The 11,336-nt window shown below is 44.0% G+C and overlaps 1 protein-coding gene across 1 annotated transcript in view; it reads left to right on the top strand.

Annotated features, from left to right (window-relative positions):
* Window positions 1–11,336, top strand: part of LOC111973371 (splicing factor 3B subunit 6) — a 20,445-nt gene that overhangs the window by 7,116 nt on the left and 1,993 nt on the right. Inside the window, exon 3 of the mRNA XM_024000715.2 lies at window positions 4,111–4,249. Within this exon, the coding sequence (XP_023856483.1) occupies window positions 4,111–4,249 (139 nt within the window). The remainder of the gene's footprint in view (window positions 1–4,110; window positions 4,250–11,336) is intronic.

Raw genomic sequence — 11,336 nt, 5'->3', positions numbered from 1 at the left:
AAAATGATCAATGTAAATCAAATTTATCAACCCATGGAGGTCTGGATTTGGAGTCACACTCAAAATTAAAGTGGAAAACCACACTACAGGCTGATCCAACTTGATGTATGTCCTTAAAACAAGTCAAAATGAGGCTCAGTAGTGTGTGTGGCCTCCACGTTCCTGTATGACCTCCCTACAACGCCTGGGCATGCTCCTGATGAGGTGGCGGATGGTCTCCTGAGGGATCTCCTCCCAGACCTTGACTAAAGCATCCGCCAAACTCCTGGACAGTCTGTGGTGCAACGTGGCTTTGGTGGATGGAGCGAGACATGATGTCCCAGATGTGCTCAATTGGATTCAGTCTGGGAACGGGCGGGCCAGTCCATAGCATCAATGCCCCTTCTTGCAGGAACTGCTGACACACTCCAGCCACATGAGGTCTAGCATTGTCTTGCATTAGGAGGAACCCAGGGCCAACCGCACCAGCATATGGTCTCACAAGGGGTCTGAGGATCTCATCTCGGTACCTAATGGCAGTCAGGCTACCTCTGGCGAGCACATGGAGGGCTGTGCGGCCCCAAAAGAAATGCCACCCCACACCATGACTGACCCACCGCCAAACCGGTCATGCTGGAGGATGTTGCAGGCAGCAAACGTTCTCCACGGCGTCTCCAGACTCTGTCACGTCTTGTCCACGTGCTCAGTGTGGAACCTGCTTTCATCTGTGAAGAGCACAGGCGCCCAGTGGCGAATTGCCAATCTTGGTGTTCTCTTGGCAAATGCCAAACGTCCTGCACGTTTGGGCTGTAAGCACAACCCCCACCTGTGGACGTCGGGCCCTCATACCACCCTCATGGAGTCTGTTTCTGACCTTTGAGCAGACACATGCACATTTGTGGCCGCTGGAGGTCATTTTGCAGGGCTCTGGCAGTGCAGCCTCCTGGCACAAAGGCGGAGGTAGTGGTCTGCTGCTGGGTTGTTGCCCTCCTACGGCCTCCTCCACGTCTCCTGATGTACTGGCCTGTCTCCTGGTAGCGCCTCCATGCTCTGGACACTACGCTGACAGACACAGCAAACTCTTGCACAGCTCGCATTATGTTGCATCCTGGATGACTGCACTGACAGTATCCGTCTCATGCTCCACTAGAGTGAGAGCACCGCCAGCATTCAAAAGTGACCAAAACATCAGCCAGGAAGCATAGGAACTGAGAAGTGGTCTGTGGTCACCACCTGCAGAATCACTCCTTTTTGGGTGTCTTGCTAATTGCGTATAATTTCCACCTTTGTCTATTCCATTTGCACAACAGCATGTGAAATTTATTGTCAATCAGTGTTGCTTCCTAATGGACAGTTTGATTTCACAGAAGTGTGATTGACTTGGAGTTACATTGTGTTGTTTAAGGTGTCCCTTTATTTTTTTGAGCAGTGATATATATTTATCATACACATTTTTGTAATAATGACAATTGCAACAATACTGAATGAACAATGAACACTTTTAACTTAATTAATAATACTAATAAAATCAATTTAGTCTCAAATAACATGAAAACATATGTTAAAACGAACCACCAGCTATCATGGGTCTTCAATATTCCCAAGTAAGAAGTTTTAGGTTGTAGTGCAGAAAGCAGAGCTTGTCTGCATGGTCCCCTGTCAGTCTGCTCCTCCGCCAAACACAGACCTTATTTGAAGTAGATCAAGACATTCTCTATGGAAGACATGAACGGTAAAATAAGAAGGAACTCCTTTTCAAGTTCAGCCGCACGTTATTACAGGAATTATAACGCGTCGACTATTTCTCTCTAAACCATATACCTTTGACTAATCCGGAAACTATCACCTCGAAAACAAAACGTTTATTCCGTTCCGTATTTTATCTAATGGTGGCATCCATGAGTCTAAATATTCCTGTTACATTGCACAACCTTCAATGTTATGTCATAATTACGTAAAATTCTGGCAAATTAGTTCGCAAAGCCAGGCGGCCAAACTGTTGCATTTACCCTGACTCTGCGTGCAATGAACGCAAGAGAAATGACACAATTTCACCTGGTTAATATTCCTGCTAACCGGATTTCTCTTTAGCTAAATATGCAGGTTTAAAAAAATATATACTTGTGTATTGATTTTAAGAAAAGGCATTGATGTTTATGGTTAAGTACACATTGGAGCAATGAGCAGTCATTGATTGATTGTTTTTATAAGATAAGTTTAATGCTAGCTAGCAACTTTACCTTAGCTTACTGCATTCGCTAACAGGCAGGCTCTCGTGGAGTGCAATGTAATCAGGTGTTAGAGCATTGGACTAGTTAAGCTGTAAGGGTTGCAAGATTGGATCCCCGAGATTGACAAGGTTAAAAATCTGTCGTTCTGCCTCGTTCAGGAGGTTCCTTAGGCCGTCATTGAAAATAAGAATGTGTTCTTAACTGACCTTGCCTAGTTAAATAAAGATGAAATAAAGGTGTAAAAAAAAAAAAAAGCCAAATTGTTATAACTTGAAATGGCCCTAATTAATCGGCCATTCCGTTTAATCGTTCGACCTCTAATATGGGAGTCATACCTTGTGGGATTGGTGATAATCTGAGAAAGATTTAGGGAGTCCCATTGCTTAGGACTTGTCAGTGGTTTAAAGCATGTCCCAGTTTAGGTTCACTAGCAGGACAAATTCAGACTTTGTAAGGGGCCAGGAGAGAGCTTAGGGCAGGTAGGATACAGGCCGGTGCTGATGGAAGACGATAGCACCCAGCAACAGTCAACAAAGAGCTATTTGAAAGTTTAATTTTAAAACCAGCAAATCAACTTGTTTGGGACAGACTTGGTGGAGACAACCGAGCATTGAAGGTGTGTGTCCACACCCACTTGAAGAAGCTTTATTTCTGGAGGCAGGTTTCTCGTAGAAAATGCCAGTGAATGGTCTTTGAACAGCAGTAGGGGGCTTCAGAGGGCGCCTCAAGACTCCTGACACTTGTTGGGCAAAAGCCCTTTTTACTTTCACCTCAGTGCTAATGAATTTGTATCTGGTCTGTTTTTCAAGCCAGCAGCTCATTTCCAGGTTGTATGTGTCGCTCAGGTCTCTGCTGTTTGTTTGCTAGTTTATGTATCATCACCTTGTGTGTAGGCTAGTCTGCAGAACTGTGGCAGGTATTCAGCCACAAGTGTCACCATTGTCTTGTCTAAATGTATGTATTCTTATGCACTGTCTTTCAGTGGAAACACACGGAATCAAGAGGGACAGCTTATGTGGTCTACGAGGACATCTTGATGCCAAGAATGCCCTCGATCACCTTCTGGATTCAACGTCTGCAACAGATATCTTAGTCGTTTTATACTACAATGCAAAACAGGGTACGTAGGCCTATAATCTCATCAATCAAGGACCTGACAAAGTCTCCTCTAACCATTGTTGATATATTTTTATTGACTTGTTTATTGTTTACTCCATGTGTAACTCTGTGTTGTCTGTTCACACTGCTATGCTTTATCTTGGCCAGGTCGCAGTTGCAAATGAGAACTTGTTCTCAACTAGCCTACCTGGTTAAATAAAGGTGAAATAAAAAAATTAAAAAAACGACTTGGGGCTAGCCATTGTAAATTCAGAGTCACTCGCCCCAACAGTGTGTGAGTGCTGGAGGAGAGCGAAAGCTTGGGAGAGGGGTGGGTGTGGTGGAGGTACCTGTACCAGACAGGGGGAGACAGGCCAGGGCAGACGGTGAACAAATCGCCAGATGGAATCCAAGCAGCATGGGAGTAGGTGTGTGTCACACCCACTTGGAAGAAGCTTTTATTTCTGGAGGCAGATTTCTCGTAGAAAATGCCAGTGAATGGTCTTTGAACAGCAGTAGGGGGCTTCAGAGGGCGCCTCAAAGACTCCTGACACTTGTTGGGCCAAAAGCCCTTTTTACTTTACACCTCAGTGCTAATTGAATTTGTATCTGGTCTGTCTTTTCAAGCCAGGCAGCTCATTTCCAGGTTGTATGGTGTCCTCAGGTCTCTGCTGTTTGTTTGCTAGTTTATGTATCATCACCTTGTGTGTAGGCTAGTCTGCAGAACTGTGGCAGGTATTCAGCCACAAAGTGTCACCATTGTCTTGTCTAAATGTATGTATTCTTATGCACTGTCTTTCAGTGGAAACACACCGGAATCAAGAGGGACAGCTTATGTGGTCTACGAGGACATCTTTGATGCCAAGAATGCCTGCGATCACCTTTCTGGATTCAACGTCTGCAACAGATATCTTGTAGTTTTATACTACAATGCAAACAGGGTACGTAGGCCTATAATCTCATCAATCAAGGACCTGACAAAGTCTCCTCTAACCATTGTTGATATATTTTCTCAACGGGACTAGTAACTTTCATAGCTTTGCATATGGAGAAAATACCATACTGAACAAACATTGTAGGCCAGGGTTCTCCAACCCTGTTCCTGGAGAGCTACCGTCCTGTAGGTTCAGACGAGAGAGAGATGGGAGTGATAGACAGATTCTTGTCACAAAGAACTTACCATACTTTAAGTTTGAATATGTGGTGAAAGATACCAATTTGGGTACGCCTTTGTTATATTCACATGCGTACGGTTACTAAAGGGCACGAAACATATGTTCCATATGGAAGTCATTCTTTCTATCACCTGCTGCCCACCCCTGCTGAATTCCTCACTAAGTGTTATCTGGTGTACTTTTCGTTCTAGCTTTTCAGAAATTTACTATACTTTTCAGTACACTGAGCAGTGGTTGGAAGGAGATTTTAATGTGTTTGTTGAACCCCCCTTATTGATAAATTTCCCAGCGGTGATAGGCTTCACTCTCTCCTCGAGCTAAAGTCACTTAAAGCTATTTGTGACAATCTGAGGGTATGCTGGGATCTTTGGGAGAACTTTTCACCCCTCCAACTGCAGAGTATCGACTTTTTTTCTCTGCCTTCATCCTGGATGTCAGACTATAATAGATTACTTTTTATGCCCAGGACGTCTTTGCCGTCTGTTTAGTCCGCTCTGAGGATTAAGGAAGCATAGGTTTCATATCTGATTGCAGTGTCCTGCGGAGGTGATCCTGGACATAAAAACTCAACGGGGCATTCAATCTGTTCAAGACATTGGAGTTGAATCAACATCCTTAAAGGACATACGTTCACATCATATTTTTTACAGAGTTTAAAAGCATTTTCTTTTCTTTTCTACATATAAACTTCTTAATCAAAAAAACAAGATAATCCTCGCTTCTTTGGGAACCTGTAAAGCGTACGCCAGGGGTCTGATTATGCATACACGAGACACTACGAGGCGGAAAAAGCGTGAAAAGAAAAAAGGTAGAGGGTGAATTCAGGAATAAAAGAGAAGGGACTACATTAAAACTCCCAACTCCTGCCCTAATTAAAGGAACTATCAGTTCTTAGATCAACGTTGGACTCTCTCCTAACACAGCGCTGAAAAGAAAAAGGGATTTGTCAGGCAAAAAGCCTATATGACATCGGCGATAAGCCAGGAAAGTACTGTGGCGTACCTAGCTAAAAAGAGAGCTGACTCACAGTCAATGGCTACTATTACTGATTCGGAATGGCATCATTTATATGAACAATAAATTGATAAATTGACTCATTTTAAGAAATTTTATGCAAATACTTTATGCCTCAGACTGCCAAATGAACGCACCCAAATTAATGGAGAATTTATTTTCTAAGATTGAGCTTCCCTACTACTCTCCGAAGAAAGCAGGTCCTCTCCACTTAAATGCCCCTATTACCGACGAAGAGATTAACTGTGTCGCCCATTCAGAATTCTGCAAAACGTAAGGCCCCAAGGACCAGACGGGTTTTGGTAGTGGAATACGTATAAAGAGTTTCATGGCTGATGCTTGAGTCACCATTTCGCGTGATTGTTTAGACATCCACTCATTGAATATCCCTCTTGAAAATGAACATTGTTTACTCCTAGATATCTGTTACTCCCAATCCATATGTATCCCAGAGTATTCTATAGCTCTCAATAAGGGTAATAAAGGATGTAAATGGCTAAGTTCCTATTCATATGGATGTAAAAAGTACGCAAGCCAAGTGCTTCAAGACTGGCAAGATTGCAGACTTGCCCAAGTTCTATGGGGGGCTGGATCAGCCCAATATCAGGTTCTATCAGCCGTGGTGTGCCCACGCTATGTTATATTTCTATTGGATCACAAAAACGATACTCCTCTATTTGTTCGACATTTGAGACTTCTCTTTCAAAATACCCCTTAAAGGATCTTTTCATTTTTCAGGAAGTTTCAAGTCTGTAGAAGATCACTGCCATAATCCTATTACACTTTAACACACTCCAATGGTTTTGGAGGTCAGTTCAGCTTCCTGGGAAGGTCAAACTAACCTCTGTCTACCCCGATTGTCGCTTACAACCCCAGATTTTGGTCAAGGATTGCTGGAATGCTGGCTTTCAGTTTTGGCTTATAAGGGCATACGCCAGACTAAATGACTTATTTGCTGATAAGATTCTATTGTTTCATTTGAGGCAGATGGTGGACTGAAAATATTGACTCCCAAACGAGGACTCTGTTTCCGGCTCCTACAACTAAGACATTGATCTTGTGAAGAGACACCAACCTTAATTGGTACTCGCCTGTATGGTGCTCTGATCATTGAGAGGAAGTTCTTTTTTTTTTAAACAAAGGATAAATGTCTGTAAAGTCTGTTTATATTATGATGCTTTAAGTGCGTCTTTCCTGCTGTCGACACACAGCAGAGGGTGAAACAAGTGTGGGAGAAAGAATTATGTCTGTGACTATTGACGAAGAGATGTTGGCGAGGCACATTTGGGAGAATGCAAAAACAATATCTATATGTAATCGTACTAAGGCAATCACAATTAAGAATAATACACCAAAAAGCATATATCCCAAATCGCCCCGACATGAGCCTTTCAGCCCTTCACTTCACTCTGTCTCCTTCAGTGTACTGTAAATGCATAACTGATACAGGCTACCGTCTAAACATTATGCTTTTATGGTCATGTTACCAAATACAAGATATCTGGTCTGGGTTCCTGCAGAAATTGAAACAAGATCCTAGGGGTTTGAACTAGAATTGACGCAGTGTTCTTTACTCTGGTTGGGTCTCCTCATAGTAGGAATGTATGCTAATGTTAACTTCTGTGTGAGTAACGAGAGGCTTTACACATCCTTTAAACCTTTTGCTGCAAGGAAAGAACACTCCTACTTTCTACTGTGGATTAGTGGATGAGGTTCCTTCTATTTAAAGATCTTGGCATATAAGATACTTTTTGAAATGGGTGCCTCTGTGAATCATATCTGACAATTACATTGCATTCTAAACAGATCAGTCTCCAGTACAAAGTGTGGGAACCGCTATCTAAATTAAAACCTAGAACACACTGAGGTACAGCCTATTAGCTGCAAGGATTCTCTTAGAATGGTGAATGACTAACTGTAATTCAGAATTACACCTGTATGTTCCCATGTGTGGAACCTGTAGTTAGTAAATAAGACATGGAATAACATATCAAGCACATAGAGACGAGCTGAACATTAAAAGTTAACCGAACCCACATGTTCACGGTTGAATCAATGAGACAGTGGGTAATGGAGTATACTAAGGGAGCCGTTCTGGCCTCCTTATTCTCATTGTGGCTGACAGACTGACCAAGACACAAATGGCACCCATAAAACAATTGGGCACACAACTTATATGTCTACGCACATTCCACTTAAAAGCTACCATTAACAGAGAAAATGCGTAAGGCAACTGACTCTCACTAATGATGAAGAAGTACATGACATAGAGTACTGCCAATTCCATAAGGACATACCAGAGAACATGCTGGGAGCATTGAAATCTAGAGAATACAGGGTATGGAGTCGATAGGCCTAGAGTATAGAGAGGACATCATATTTGATTTTTAAGACAAGTCCATGGGTTCTGCGCCTACGATTTAATAATCTTAACTGAAAGCAGGATAATCGCGGCGTTAGTAGGCGTGAACAAGCAGGAAAGCCTGAACTAAAAAGATAAGGAGGATGGAGGAAGAATTAGGGGAAGTTGATGCTTCATTTGCATATGGGGGTGGACCCATATGCTATTTATGTATAAATGTTGGGAACCGGGGGTGTCCGCGGCGGTGTGTTCCGCGGGTTTGCTTCGCGGGGTCGTGTGGTTATCCGCGGGGGAACAACATGCTCCTATAGTGGGCTGTACGTTGTAATTAAACGAGCATCGTTTGATTTTAAAAAGTTTGGTAGCGTTGTATTTGAAAATGATTTTCCACCGACATATTTGGCGAGCTAGCCAGGAGCTGATAGGGACTGGGAACGTGTATCTTGGCTGATGAACAAGTTTTCTTTGGACAATCGAGCAAACAAGGGTGGCCCGCCGCACCTAGACGGTAAGCAGTTCTTACAATAGTTGAAATGGTCAATGCGTAAGATTGCCATTCCGAGAGATACTGTCTCAGCGCGGGAGCGCCACGTAAGTCTCTTTTTCAAATTTCCTAAAATAAACAGTTAAATACAAAATAGACATTTAGAATCAATATGAATTTTGCATGTATTGTTGTTAAATTTAGGGGCATTGTAAATTTAAATATAAATGTATGGCCGCATGTATACGAGACTGAGAGTGAACTAGAGTGCAGATGTAACTTTGCTTGTGTTGATTAGAGTGGCAGCCATGCAAATCGCGCTCAGATGTCAGGATCAGACCGTGTCGAATGTGTAGCTTAAATGATAGCGGTTGGTTTGCGCTCATCTATGCTTGGAGGATGGCTCGGGCTTTTTAACATATTTTTGAAAGGTCTGCTTGGTGGGATATTCACGGGCGGCAGAAGGGTCTTGTTGGTGAGATTATTTAGTAGTTAATATCTTTAAATTTCATGTACCTCAAGCTTTGAAAGAAGGACTGAACGGATGATAAATATTTAGAAAAGGCAAGGAAGAACGTTAGCCCCGATGTGCGAACGTTCAACTGCAAAAGTAGCTTATAGCGGTCAAAGCATAAATCAGCCTAGGATTGTAGGAAAACGTTAGCCCGATTGTCGACGTTCCACTGCAAAAGTAGCTTAATACGGTCAAGCATAAATATCAAGTAGGTTGTAGGACAACGTTTAGCCCGATTGTGCGACGTTTCAAGAACAAGTCTGCAAAAGTAGCTTATACGGTCAAAGCATTAATCACCTAGGTTGTAGGAAAACGTTATGCCACACCCGATGTGCGGCGTTCCAGCATGCAAAAGTCACTTATACGGTCCATGTTAGCCATAAATCAGCGTAGGATTGTTAGGAAACGTTGGCCCGCTTGTGCGGCGTTCAACTGCAAAAGTAACTATACGGTCAAAACATAAGAAATTTCCCCCAGTAAAAAGTAAATTAAATATTTAGTTTTTCATATTTCCGCTCGGAAAGGGAGATGTTATGATGGATAGTAGTAGCTGCAGGAAAAACGTTGGGCCCGTTGGGTGCGGCGCGCGTTCAAATCCCAAAGAAATCCTGCGAATAAAAACCGCCGTCTGTCTAGCTACCAGGGACTGTTTGTAAATTCAGTAGGTCACGCCACACTACTACGTACACTAATAACTCGAAGAAAAAGATAAGTATTGGGGGTTGACTAGATTATGAAGAACAAGCTGATTCCGATTAGAAGTAGTCTCGTCATATGTAGAAGTCTAGCTTATTAGGTGGAAGTGAATAAGTCAATAAGAAAGACAATTTCTATGTGTGTGTGTAGGCAGAACGTCCAGGAGAGGGAGCGCGCAGCTCTTCCTGTGACAGAGTAGAGTTGCATGAATGGGTGTCGGTTACTTGCTATTAGGAGCCCAGAGGGATAAGAAGTTTAAGAAACATCGAAGTAAAATAAGTTATAATCAAGGATCAAAACCACTGGAGATGTTATGGAGAAATACCATACTGAACAAACATTGTAGGCCAGGGTTCTCCAACCCTGTTCCTGGAGAGCTACCGTCCTGTAGGTTCACTCCAACCCTGTTCCTGGAGAGCTACCGTCCTGTAGGTTTTCACTCCGACCCTGTTCCTGGAGAGCTACCGTCCTGTAGGTTCACACTCCGACCCTGTTCCTGGAGAGCTACCGTCCTGTAGGTTTCACTCCAACCCTGTTCCTGGAGAGCTACCGTCCTGTAGGTTTTCACTCCGACCCTGTTCCTGGAGAGCTACCGTCCTGTAGGTTCACACTCCCCTGTTCCTGGAGAGCTACCGTCCTGTAGGTTTTCACTCCCACCTGTTCCTGGAGAGCTACCGTCCTGTAGGTTTTCACTCCAACCCTGTTCCTGGAGAGCTACCGTCCTGTAGGTTTCACTCCGACCCTGTTCCTGGAGAGCTACCGTCCTGTAGGTTTTCACTCCGACCCTATTCATTTACATTTACATTTAAGTCATTTAGCAGACGCTCTTATCCAGAGCGACTTACAAATTGTGCATTCACCTTATGACATCCAGTGGAACAGCCACTTTACAATAGTGCATCTAAATCTTTTAAGGGGGGGGGGGGGGGGTCAGAAGGATTACTTTATCCTATCCTAGGTATTCCTTAAAGAGGTGGGGTTTCAGGTGTCTCCGGAAGGTGGTGATTGACTCCGCTGTCCTGGCGTCGTGAGGGAGTTTGTTCCACCATTGGGGTGCCAGAGCAGCGAACAGTTTTGACTGGGCTGACCGGGAACTGTACTTCCTCAGTGGTAGGGAGGCGAGCAGCCAGAGGTGGATGAACGCAGTGCCCTTGTTGGGTGTAGGGCCTGAATCAAGAGCTGGAGCTTCCTGGAGAGCTACCGTCCTGTAGGTTTTCACTTCGACCCTGTTTCCTGGAGAGCTACCGTCCTGTAGGTTTTCACTCCGACCTTGTTTCCTGGAGAGCTACTCCTGTAGGTTTTCCACTCCGACCCTATTCCTGGAGGCTACCGTCCTGTAGGTTTTCACTCCGACCCTGTTTCCTGGAGAGCTACCGTCCTGTAGTTTTCACTCCAACCCTGTTCCTGGAGAGCTACCGTCCTGTAGGTTTCACTCCAACCCTGTTACTGGCAATATCCTCCTGTAGGTTTTAACTCCAAACCCTGTTCCTGGAGAGCTACCGTCCTGTAGGTTTCACTCCCACCCTATTCCTGGAGAGCTACCGTCCTGTAAGGTTTTCACTCACCCTGTTCCTGGAGAGCTACCGTCCTGTAGGTTTTCACTCCAACCCTGTTCCTGGAGAGCTACCGTCCTGTAGGTTTCAACTCCAAACCCTGTTCCTGGAGAGCTACCGTCCTGTAGGTTTTCACTCCAACCCTGTTCCTGGGAGAGCTACCGTCCTGTAGGTTGTCACTCCAACCCTGTTCCTGAGAGCTACCGTCCTGTAGGTTTGTCACTCCAACT

The sequence above is a fragment of the Salvelinus sp. IW2-2015 genome, linkage group LG14 (assembly GCF_002910315.2).
Source record: "Salvelinus sp. IW2-2015 linkage group LG14, ASM291031v2, whole genome shotgun sequence".
Classification (NCBI taxonomy): domain Eukaryota; kingdom Metazoa; phylum Chordata; class Actinopteri; order Salmoniformes; family Salmonidae; genus Salvelinus; species Salvelinus sp. IW2-2015.
Note: the sequence above shows the minus strand (reverse complement) of the source record. Positions and strands in the feature narration are given on the sequence as shown.